The following is a 13,344-nucleotide window of genomic DNA, read 5'->3' as shown; positions in this document are numbered from 1 at the left end:
TTTCTACAGTTTGGTGGCATTTCAGAGAGGGTGTATGCCCCTTATGTCCACAACATTGTGTTATATTAGCGAATATTTTCTATGAGATCAGCTACATATCCTATATTTTCATTTCCTTGCTTCGGTTTGTGATCTTAATATGGGGGTCTATTTTCATGCTTGCTTGATGTGGTGCTAAAAAATAATTACTGGAGCAGATTTTGGGGCATGATTTTGATCAGGTTTTTCCTTTTATGGGAATTTTGTATTTAATTATTTACTATGTATTAAAGGAAGATACTTATTCTTTTGGGCTGATATGTCATAGATAAGAAATAACTCTATTCTGACTTATTTGAAATGAATATCAGGTGTTCAGATTGCTGCACTGTATAGTGGGTGACTATTTAACTGAAAACAAGTAAATAAGTAAAATAACTGGTGATTCAAACAGCATTATGATATTCCTATGCTAGCCAAACAGAAGAAGGCTGTGAAACTGATGTAATCCAAATGCTTTTCAGACAAGCTTATAGATTTTCCACAGACGTCATACAAATTGGGGAGAGTGTGAGGGGCTATAGCCTTGGAGAAATAGCCACTACACAGCGCTGGCTGGTGACATTTGCATGTATAGTAACTTCTGGGTAAAGACACTCCAGGACATTTTAAGTGGAATCATTGTTGTAGCTAAAGTAATTTCTAAAGCACTGTCCTTTCATATTGGCCTGCTGACCTTCATTCTCCATTTTAAAAATTGAACATAGATGTGGTAAAATCTTTTAAAGTTATGCTTTAATCAAAGCTAAGACAAAAAAAATACTGAAATACATGGCTTGCTAACTTTCAGAACAAGGACCATAACTAAATAACACATTCCAGATACAAAGCCCGAATTTTGGTATTTTTAATGTTTCTTGGGTTATGTAAAACTCATCATGTACCAAAATTGTACTTCTAAATTATAGCTTCAAACACTTAACATCTGTAATTAAATAAAACATTTCTATTTAAAAAGACAATTCCTTTCTTTGTGGTTTCCCACACCCACCAACGAATCTGACGGCTCTTCTAAGGAAAGAGTTGAAGTTGCAGCCTCCAGCGTTAATGTTAGGCTCCAGTCCAACCCCGTTTCTTCTTTTGGACAGGCAACAGTAGAGAATTCCTTCCCCTACCATGATCTGCAAAGCAAAGGGCATTCAGGCAAAAGAGTGGGTGTACCTGTTATACCAATGGGTAAAAGGGAGAAAGGGAGTCACATATCATCTCAACACATTGCTAATTCAGCAAAGATATATTTTTCTTAAAAGATTTAGAGGTGAAGGTAATTTATCATGAGTATCTGAATAAGCTGTGAGAAGTAAGCAACCAGGACACTCTAAACAGATTTTGTTGGATCTTCTGTACTCCTGCCTACCTATCAAAGCTGTGAGAGCATCCTGGTGTTTCAATATGACTGCAGCACTCAGACCTTTGGTGCTCTGCCCAACAACATCCAGTGACCTCTGACTGATTAGGCACACAGTGATTGCTTCTGCCCTGGCTCTTACAGTCTTGGCATTTCATTCCTAAACCTGTGAAACTAAGATGACTGGCAGGGTGTAAAAAAAAAAAAGCCCCAAAGTTAGGATCAGGAACACTTTCTAGAAGATTAGGTCCATAAAACACGTTGGTACTGAGCATGAGGATCGTTCCATAGAAAGCATGCATGAAGGTGTAAATTTGCTATCTAGAGTGTATCTATACAATTAAAATTTCTATGAGAATGGAGACATGTTTTGCACTGTCTTATGGTTTCTACTACCTACAAAGTGAGTCCTCAAAATGTAGCTACTGCAAATGAGGAACTGGATTTTAAATTTTATTTCTCTACATTATATGAATTTTTTCATTAAATTATATTTAAAAGGATATGCTGTGTCTAGCTAGTGGTTATCTTTTTTGAGAATGCAGATCACAAGACAGTTTGGGCAAGCAAGGTGGCATTTCTTAGAGACAAGGTATTGAGACAGTGTATTCACAATGGGCACAGAACGATACTGTGATTATCAGGGCTGTCTCAGTTATGGAACAATAAACTTTGCTGTGGGATTTTTGGACAAATGGGATAAGTGAAGTTAACATTGTTCAGGCATCATTTGCTCCAGGAGTTTTTCCTTGAATTCTTTTAGTGCACTCTAAACTGAATTGTGTCCTCTTCATGTGGCTCTTTTAAAAATCTCCCATTCACACCTTTATTGCAGCTTCATTGAAGTGAACTTTCATTGTTCATTTGATGGAGTCTCACTAGGCTAGGACTATCTTGAAAGAAGAAGTATTTCTTATTTACCATTTACCTTTTTTCCTCCCACATTAATGACACGATTTATCCTTCACATGTGAGAAAATATTCTACTATTTACATAAATTCTCTGACTAGCACAATGCCTAGCATTGTGAGATTAATGTTTGTGAACATGTGGAATTCATGTTTGCTAAATACCCTGGGTCTTGGAGTTATTATTTGTAAGGTGGCCATTATTCTGTATAACAGAAGCATGATTTGAATTTATGATTTATTTATGTAAAAACTTCTCAAGCATTTCAGATTATTGAACCTAAAACATTGTTGTGAAATTAGATCATGATTCACAAAAATGTTTGAAACTGAGAAAAGTAAGGTTACATGATATCTAACAGTTCCTCAAATACCAGTGGCCATGTCACCATAAATATTATAACCATAATGAGGACTGAAATAGCCTCTAAGTTCTCACTACTAATGTGACATCTATTTTATGAAATGGTTAAAATTGTAGTGTTTTGCTTAATAACAGTAAGCCTTTGGCATTCTTCTTAGAATGTCCAAATTGTTATTTAGTTCTTAGGTAATGTAGTGTATGTACAACAATAGAGAATCTTAATTTATATAAAAAGTAAAGAACTGGTTCTCTTAGTGGAACTCTGCCAATAGCTATACATGTGGATAACTTATGCAGGAGAAAGTCCTTCAAAATACATTAGTAAAGAAACAATCAAAGAAATTTATTTCAAATCAGTGAACATGGAGTTAACCATTTATACTTCTTGCAAAATATCATCTTACATTAGCACTTCAAGTTAGACATGGAAATGCAATCGGTCCTATGCCCTGTATAGATAGATGTGACAGAACATGTCACTCACGCTGCACAATATAATAGCTATTTCAAATTTTCAAAAAAATTAACCACTTACTACAAAGTACATCGTTGTACAACTAAAAGAGACTGATTTCATTTTTACTTCTTTAATAACACTTCTATTTTTCTCTTTTAATTTATTTGTATATGAATTCACTTTTTGTCCATGAACAATAATAAATTATGTAATAATTTATTTGTACAGTTCTATTAGAGAAATGTGTCTTATCATACAGCTTAATAGTCATTATCTCAAATGACATTCACATTTATGGAGTTTCATTTGATTTGTTTAATATGCTTAAAACTCATATGTTGAGAGCATGTCAACACTATTTGGCTTGATTATGTAATATGGATAGAGGTTTCTTCTCAGTATGTTGACATCACCCAACTGTTCCTTTCACTAAGGGCCATGTTAATTTTCTCCTTATACTTCTATTAATTTAATATTGGTCTGTATGTCATTGCATGGATTTTCAAAATTATTCAATTGGGTTTAAAGACCAAATTCTCCTCAGAGTGAGGGAGAATGCCTCTTGATGTGTTTCCAGATCTTCTGTTTATCTCTGCCTTCTGAATGGTACACACATTAAGGAGCCAAGATTTAAGTTTTTACAACAAAATTATTTGTTGCTTTTGTCATTTGTAAACAGAAAATAGTTTCTGAAAAGTGTTTTTTACAATACTGCTTTTTGTTATACCCAAGCCTGAGAAGAACCAATACAATTTTTTTTGTTGTAACAAATATTATTGGCAGATTTTGGGAACAATTTCTTTGGTGACTCTGTTTCTGGGGATAAGTCAAGGGAAAATATGTTGCTTGTTATCACATGGCCACTGGTCTTGGAACAGTCACCATATGGAGAACTCAGAATCCAAAATCTCTCCCTTGTAATACAAAGCAGAACAACAGAAATATTGTAATATTTCTCATAGTGTTTTCAATGTTTAAACATCCAGTGAATGTCTTTTGGAAGTTCTAACAGGTTTAATATTCTACATATTGGTTGTACAGTCTCCTAAAGCTAAGACTAACTTCTGGGAATGACAATTAAATTCCAATAGAAATCTCCTATAAAATTAGATGCAGTCATCTTTTAACAATATATAATAACAATTTTATTTCCAGGGAAGGAAAAAATTACATATTTTTTCTATTTCTGTAGACTTCATGAATATTTATGACAAATCCACATATTCTGTGTTGTTTCTCTGAGGAATAATCTCAGAAGACCTAAACAAAATGCCTATTTTATATATTCTAAAATAAAGGAAAATTAGATATTAAGAAAGAAATTTCCAATGTAAGGACAATTTTAGAGAAACAAGAATACATATTTCATAGACATGAAATGCATTTTTACAGTTTCACAGACAATATACTGAAGAAAATTTCTTTTAAAAACATCTCTCAAAGCATTAAAAACATATGAAAAGGAAGTGCAAAATGTTTTGTATTTAAGTGCTGGCCTAAGTATCAGCGGATCTTCCATTTGTTCATGTGAAGGTCCTTTTATAGACCGTTGCTGCTATGGGCTTTTCCCTCCATGAGAATGAACAGGTGAAACCCGTCCCCTCAGGCAATCTGCCCTAAAACCACTTCCAAACAAAGGATTCCTTCTACTTCTCTAGCGTCTTTAGCACCGCACTTTGGGAATAGTTTATGCCACCATAAAACCAACAACAACAAAATGGCATGCATGAAAGTCAGAGACTAGAATCTGATATTTTCACTTTGGGAAAGTGGTAAAAGGAGTTAGAGCAGTAATTTACATAGTAAGATTAGAGCTGGAGTTATGATCCTTGAGTAGGATGACCACAGACCCTACAGAATCAATGTTGAAAAAATCTGCTTTGGGAGAAGGCCTTAGAATCACAGAGAAAAATAAAATTAGAATGAAGTCTAGAGATATAGTGTGTGTTTGGAGAAAGGTAGGAAAACCAACATTTGGTATCAGCAAAATCAAGATTTGTCTCATTATCAAGGTGTTTGTCCCAAACCTAAGAAGGCAACATGTTGCTGACACTGAAGTGTCCTGCAGCTATAAGAGGTATGGGAGAAATTAGGGGTCCAGGGTATACATGGTTTCTTAATTTAGTTCACTTCCCAGTAGGAGGCATGCAGAAGGTATAGAGACTCTACAAATAATGCTGAATTGAGTGGGGCCATTGTGGAAGGAGTTGGCATGAGCTCCGCAGGCAAGTTTGGTGGAAGGGAGCCTTATTGGATTTCTGTCTTTCCTTTCTTAGGGCTCAAGGAAGAGAGCTTCAATTGTGATTCTCCCAGAAAGCGTCCCCAAACTGCAAATTAGAATTTATTTTGGAAAGACAGGGAGTCAATAGAAGCAAGAAGAACTCAGAGATGAAGCTAAGGTCATTGTCCCCAGGATATGTAACAATGTCAGCAAAGGAACAACATGAGATAAATGGTGCTGACAGGGAGTGTCACAATTAGAATTGCTTTTGTAAGAGCTTGATAAGATACTCTAGGGAAGAAAGAGTTCTGGATATACAAAAAGCAAATTATTTAAATGATTGTATGTCAACTCAGTCTTTTTCAGAAAAATCATGAATATTTATGAAGTGTTTTATTTAAAATGCATCACTTATGATAAATTTTGGCACTTTATGACAACTAAGAAAAATGCTTTCTAGTGTGATAGATTTTTTTTAAGATTTATTTATGGGTCTGGTGTTGTGGCATAGCAGGCTAAGGCTCTGCCTGCACCACTGGCATCCCATATGGACACCAGTTCGAGACCTGGCTGCTCCACTTCCAATCCAGCTCCCTGCTAATGCACCTGAGAAAGCAGCAGAAGATAGTCAAAGTGACTGGGCCCCTGCACCCACATAGGAGACCCAAAAGAAGATCCTGGCTCCTGGCTTTGGACCAGCCAAGGCCTTGTAGTTGCAGACATTTGGGGAGTGAACCAGCAGATGAACGATCTCTCTCCTCTCTTCCTCCTCCTTCTTCTCTCTTTCTCTCTCTCGCTCTGTAATTCTGCCTTTCATAAAAAAGAGATTTATTTACTTATTTGAAAGTCAGAGTTGAAATAGAGAGAGAGAGGGAGAGACAGAGAGACAGAAAGATCTTCCACCCACTAGTTTATTCCTCAGAGGGCAACCAGGAAACTGGGAAGCAGGAGTTTCATCCAGGTCTCCCATGTGGGTAACAAGGGCCCAAACACTTGTATCATCTTCTGCTGCTTTTTCTGTATCATTATCAGGGAGCTGGATCAGAAGCGGAGCAGCTGGGACATGAACCAGTGTCCACATGGATTGCCGGGGTTGCAGGCAATGGCTTTACCTGCTATACCACAATGCTGGAACCTAATGGGAAAGATTTAGAGCATATACAAGAATACTGCAAAAAGTTCCTGGAGAAGCAGAATTAAACAGTACAATTATTATAGAGCAAAAGTATTTTAAAATCCAAATTATTTTTCACAATATGCTTTTTTCATGAACTCTTTGAAGACCCTTTATATTATTTCTGCTTTGCTCAAACGTTTTTGTTTTAGAAAATGACAGAAAGATGCTGTTATTCTGAACAATAATCTTCTTTTTAAATGTTTTATTAGTCTCAGAATCACAGCTATTTCCAAATATATCATTTGTTGTTTTAATTAATTGAATAATGTAATTCAAATAATTCATTAATTTACAGTCACTTGACATATTCTAAATATGGTAAAGTTTGTGGAAAGTTAAGTTTCAATTTTATTTTCTAATAATATTTTATGAGATTTATTCATGGTATAAATAGTGTGTTGATAGTCAATACTGGGAAAACATTATAAAAGTTCATAGCAATGTAAAATTGCTATGAGTTTGGCCCCTGCCCAGGTCCAGTCCTTGCAGGCAGGCATTTGGAGAGTGAAGCAGAGGATGGGAGTTCTTTGTTTATGTCTCTCTCTTTCTTTCTCTATGAAATAATTTTTTTAAAAATGAAATTTAAAAATGCTAAAACTGTTGAAGTATTAAATATAAATAGGTCAATTTATTAAAGTATCTTGCAAAAAATCCATTTAAATAAAGCTTTCCATTTAGAGCCACATCCTCTGACATTCACAAAGATACTAAAAGCAAAGCAAGTGTTCCTACTGGTAGAAATGAATGCTATTACTTTTTTTTTTTAGTTTTTTTTTTTTTTTTTTTTGACAGGCAGAGTGGACAGTGAGAGACAGAGAGAGAGAGAGACAGACAGACAGACAGAGAGAAAAGTCTTCCTTTTCTGTTGGTTCACCCTCCAATGGCTGCGGCTGGCACACTGCACTGATCCAAAGCCAGGAGCCAGGTGCTTCTCCTGGTCTCCCATGGGGTGCAGGGCCCAAGGACCTTGGCCATCCTCCACTGCACTCCCAGGCCACAGCAGAGAACTGGCCTGGAAGAGGGGCAACCGGGACAGAATCTGGCACCCCGACCGGGACTATTGAGCCGCGGCGCTGTCAAATAGTATTACTTTTGAAACATGATTTTGGCCGGCGCTGTGGCTCACTTGGCTAATCCTCCACCTGAGGCGCCAGCACCCCGGGTTCTAGTCCTGGTTGGGGTGCCAGTTGCTTCTCTTCCAGTCCAGCTTCCTGCTGTGGCCCGGGAGGGCAGCAGAGGATGGCCCAAGTACTTGGGTCCCTGCACCCGCTTGGGAGACTGGGAAGAAGTACCCGACTCCTGGCTTCAGATTGGTGCAGCGCCGGCCATAGCGACCATTAGGGGAGTGAACCAACGGAAGGAAGACCTTTCTCTCTTTCTCTCTCTCACTGTCTATAACTCTCTCTCTCTGTCTCTCTCTCTCACTGTCTAATTCTGCCTGGCAAAAAAAAAAAAAAAAAAAGGAAAAGAAAAGAAACATGGTCTGATCCTTTAGAGAATATTCTGGTGGCATAAGACATTGTGGAACCGCTTGTGTAATCTTATTTAGAAATGGATATATCTAAAATTGTGCTATTCAACAATGTGATTAACATGGGGAAAACAACTAGGTTTTTAATGCAGTTCTAGTAGATTTTGGCATTTCTTTGTATGCATATTTTAAAGTGAAAATGCCCATTTTGCATCTAAAGCATATTATTGTGTACCTGTGTATGTGGCTGCATGCCAGCAATGCTACTTTTGAGTTTTTTATAATTACTGCTACTTAGTGCTCATAATCAATAAGAAGTGCTGATATAAAAAATGAGACTGCAAATGTTATAACAATGTAGTTTTGAGAAGTCCATTGGCTATAGAATTATTTTCCCACTAATTTTCTAGACTTCAGATACCAAATGAGCACAAGAAAAAAATTTTAAGTAGGGAGTTTATCACAAATGACATGTTAACCATTCTGAAAGAATTGTGCAGTTGCAACATTTTTCATAGTGATTTATGAAAGTTGACATTAGGAATCTGTCATTTTTGAAATCGAATAAGCTTTAACTTTTAATGGAAATAATTTGTTTCTATTTCCAAATAATGTTCCTAAAGTCTCTTTAAGACATGGTTTTCATGGTCCAATATTTGGTTTGTTTTTCACCCATTTATTACATAAACATGTTATGTTTTGTTTTGTGGGATTGACAGTGCCATGTAGAGGGGAATTCTTACCGTAATTGCAGGTCCAGCAAAAGCCAAGCTAAGCAACATGAGGAATGGAATTGCCTCCTGGGTTGGCTCAATGTATGGCATGCTGAGACTCCGATCATAGCAGCTAAATCCAGAATGTACAGGTTTGAAGACATCCGTGAGTTCAAGGAAGTACAGGCTAACCACCGATGATGCCAATATAGGTAACTGAGAAGGAGGGACGTAAAAGATCAATGGTTTCTTATATACAGGACATCCAAATAATCAGTATATTGTAAAATATGAAACTGGTGAGGTCATATGACTTTCTTGACACCTCAAAGATGCTTTTTCACTTGTTGCTACTACTACTACCACTACTACTACTACTACTACTGCTGCTGCTGCTGCTGCTGATGCTGCTACTGTGACCTTGGAAATGTTTCTCTTAGTCTCAGTTTTCCTATGTGTGAAAGAGATATATTGAAATTATCTGTCATCACTGGAAAGTTGAAAGTATTAAATGAGGTTACTGCAAGAAAACCTCAACATCTGGAACAAAAAGCAGATTATAAGTGTTAGTGTTATTGTTAGCCTTTTAATTATCAAAAATAATATACCCATCAACTTTCTCATTAATCCTTACATGATAATCTCTTCTAAGAGTAATTTCCTCACTCTTAATTTGCTAGTATTCTATTGAGGACAGTTTTACACATTGCTCTTTGTTGTAGTTATCTACTATAGTAAATACTTAGGATTTTATTTACTTCCCAGACTAAAATTTTACTTATTCCTATTTTTCCATTCATACTATACATCATAGGGGCAGGCATTTTGGTGCAGCTGGTTGTCACTGTATGAGACCACTGCACCCTCTACCAGAATGCTTGGTTTGAGTCCCAGCTCCTTCACTCCCAACTCAGCTTCTTGCCAATATGCTTGGGAGGTAGGAATGATGGCCAACTACTTGCATTTCTGTTATACAAGTCGGAGGCCTGAACGGAGTTCCTGGTTCCTGGCTTTGACTTGGCCCAACACTGTTGTGGGCATCTGGGACATGAAGTAGCAGATGTAAGATATCTCTCTGTCTCTCTCTCTGTTGTTCTAACATTCAATTAGATGAAAAGAAATAAATCTTTTAAAATAATTTAAAAATATATAACATAGTGACTAACGAATACATATACATATTGTATAAGGGGTCTATCAAAAATATATTTAAGTACAAAATAATTTTGATATCTACACATATTTGTTTCATGATATACATTGCCCATCAACATTTTAAAGACGACTTGTGGTGTGTGTGTAAACAGCAACTGAAAGATAATAATTCCTGTCACTAATGTTGTACCTGTTAGTCCTTTCAGACATTAGCCTTATTGAAACTGATAATACTTTCTCAGTTATATCACTTATCCATCCATGTATTAATGTCTGCTATATTTTATAGAAGCATATTTGAGTCCCATTGTTGGTGGGAATGCAAACTGGTAAAGCCACTATGGAAGTCAGTTTGGAGATTTTTCAGAAACCTTAATATAGCCCTACCATATGACCCAGCCATCCCACTCCTTGGAATTTACCCAAAGGAAATTAAATTGGCAAATAAAAGAGCTGTCTGCACCTCAGTGTATATTGCAGCCTAATTCATAATAGCTAAGACCTGGAATCAACCTAAATGCCCATCAAAAGAAGACTGGATAAAGAAATTATGGGATATGTACTCTATAGAATACTATACAGCAGTAAAAAAAATGAAATCCCATCATTTGCAACAAAATGGAGGAATCTGGAAAACATCATGCTGAGTGAAATAAGCCAGTCCCAAAGGGACAAATATCATATGCTCTCCCTGATCAGTGACAACTAACTGAGCACCTAAAAGGAAACCTGTAGACATGAAATGGACACTATGAGAAGCAATGACTTGATCAGCCTTTGTCCTGACTGTCGAGGAACAACTTACTATTTTTATTCCTTTTATTATTTTTTTGTTCCACTTGATACCATTGGTTGAATTCTTTAATTAACACACAATTATTCTTAGGTGTTTAAATTTAACTGAAAAGTGATCCCTGTTAAATATACGAGTGGGAATAAGAGAGGGAGGAGATGTACAGTTCGGCACATGCTCAATGGGACTTACCCCTAATGGTAGAGCTAGAAATGTGCCAGGGGATTCCAATTCAATCCCATCACAGTGGCATGTACCACTGTCATCTCACTAGTCAAAGTGAACAGTTTCAGTTCATAATTGACCATAATGATAGGATTAAGTGTCAAAGGGATCACATAAACAAGACTAATGTCTGCTAATAGTAACTGATAAAATTAAAAATCAGAGAACGATCCAACATGGGAAGCAGGATACAGAGCAGAATCAGAATGGCAGATGTCCTAAACAGCACTCTGGCCTCAGAATCAGCCCTTAAGGCATTTGGATCTGGCTAAAAAGCCCATGAGGAGTTTCTCAGGAATGGAAAGGCAAGACACTCTGGAAAAAAAAAAAATGACCTAAATGAAAGATCTCTTGAGTGAGATCCCAGCAGAAAGAATGGGCCATCAAAGAAGGAGGTACCCTTCTCTGAAGGGAGGAGAGAACTTCCACTTTGACTATGACCTTATCTAAATAAGATTGGAGTTGGAGAACTCAAGAGGCTTCCATCACCTTGGCAGCTCATGACAAGAGCCTAGGGTGATTACTGACGCCATAAATAAGAGTGTCAATTGTTAAATCAACAACAGCAGTCACTGTGCACTTACTCCCCATGTAGGATCTCTGTCCTTAATGTGTTGTACATTGTGAATTAACGGTATAACTAGTCCTCAAACAGTACTTTATACTTTGTGTTTCTGTGTGGGTGCAAACTGTTGAAATCTTTACTTAGTATATACTAAATTGATCTTCTGTATATAAAGATAATTGAAAATGCATTTTGATGTGACTGGGATGCTAGAGGGAGCAGGAGATGGGATGTTTGCAGGTGGGAGGGAGGTTGGGGGAGGAAAACCACTATAATCCAAAAGTTGTACTTTGGAAATTTATATTTATTAAATAAAAGTTAAAAAAAGAAAAATAGAAAAAATTTCCTTTTTGATGTTTGTTTTTATCTTTTTTTAAAAAAGCATATATTGTCTTTAAAAATCAATTCTGATGATTAAAAGAAATTTTTGAAAAAAAATATTCAGAAAATAAGTAACTTTATATATTGTGTTCTTATGTTGGATTTAACTACTCTAGTGTCATAAATTAAACGATGATATCTATTTTTAACATAATTGCTTTCAAAGATGCCTTTCATCTTTTGAATTACTTAATAACATAAATCCCTTTGGAGTGTAAGAAACTTAACAAATTTTGGCACATGTATAGAATCTATATACACATAATAAAACTATACAGACTTATTTGGATTGGATTTAAAATAAAATTTTGAACATGAGATTTAAAAAGTCTTTAAAGACAGGCATTGGAAATTGTTTTCTCTAGTTATTATGTAAACAAGAAAGCATCAATACAGGGGAAGGAAATCAATTACCTGAAGATTAGGAAATGGGTTGTCAAAAAGAAAGGTTTGATTGTTATATAATTAATATCTGCTAAGGAACTAGTGAGTGAAAATAATAAATCAATTTTTAAAAAAGAAAATTATAACTATTTTAGAGGACAGGAGTAAAAAGAAACATATCAAAAGTTCACATTTGCTAGATACTATTGATTTTTCTGATGCCAATTTAAAAAAGAGAACACTACAGTATGTATCCATTTTAGCATGGTAATAACAGAAAAAAGCTTTACTTCTCTCTTTACTTTCTTTTGAGCTTTTGTAGTTGTTGCTGGGGGCAGTAACAAGGCTATTTCTCTTTTATTTTCAAAGTCTATGCCTTCAGAATTTACCTCAAAGATAATCTGGTTGTTCTTGTCTTTGGCCATATCACTTCTAAAAGCTCCATGTTGATTTTTTTCCTTTTTACTATTGTTCATTTAACAATGATAAGATATAAGAATCTTCAAAAATTTTGTGGAAAATGTAATTAAGAGAAAAAAATTATCTTGGTTTGGAGAATAAACACTTGAAATCCGTGCATATGAGGGGTCATCAAAAAGTTTGTGAAAGTGTGTGATTAGAAAGAATTTTGTGGCTGGCACCATTGCTCAATAGGCTAATCCTCTGCCTACGGCGCTGGCACACCAGGTTCTAGTCCCTGTCAGGGTGCCGGATTCTGTCCCGGTTGCTCCTCTTCCAGGCCAGCTCTCTGCTGTGGCCCAGAAAGGCAGTGGAGGATGGCCCAAGTGCTTGGGCCCTGCACCCGCATGGGAGACCAGGAGAAGCACCTGGCTCCTGGCTTCGGATCAATGTGGTGCGCCGGCCGCAGCGCGCTGGCCACCGAGGACATTGTGGGGGTGAACCAACGGAAAAGGAAGACCTTTCTCTGTCTCTCTCTCTCTCACTGTCCACTCTGCCTGTCAAAAAATTTTAAAAAATATAAAAATAAAAAATAAAAAAGAAAGAGTTATGCGTGGATTAAAGAACTTTTCTGAACCAAAATAAAAGCATTATTTTTTTTCATTTATTAAACTTTTATTTAATGAATATAAATTTCCAAAATACAGCTTATGGGTTACAATGGCTTTCCCCCTCACATAACT

General features: G+C 36.3%; 1 protein-coding gene across 1 annotated transcript in view; it reads right to left on the bottom strand.

Annotated features, from left to right (window-relative positions):
• The window catches only part of PLPPR4 (phospholipid phosphatase related 4), a 48,120-nt gene that overhangs the window by 14,675 nt on the left and 20,101 nt on the right, over nt 1-13,344 (bottom strand). The window contains exons 2-3 of the mRNA XM_062193446.1: nt 8,730-8,915; nt 1,031-1,160 (exon numbers count right to left, since the gene is read on the bottom strand). Coding sequence (XP_062049430.1) covers nt 1,031-1,160; nt 8,730-8,915 — 316 coding nt within the window. The remainder of the gene's footprint in view (nt 1-1,030; nt 1,161-8,729; nt 8,916-13,344) is intronic.

The sequence above is a fragment of the Lepus europaeus genome, chromosome 5, assembly GCF_033115175.1.
Source record: "Lepus europaeus isolate LE1 chromosome 5, mLepTim1.pri, whole genome shotgun sequence".
In the NCBI taxonomy this organism is placed as follows: domain Eukaryota; kingdom Metazoa; phylum Chordata; class Mammalia; order Lagomorpha; family Leporidae; genus Lepus; species Lepus europaeus.
This window is presented reverse-complemented; position numbering and strand designations above follow the sequence as displayed.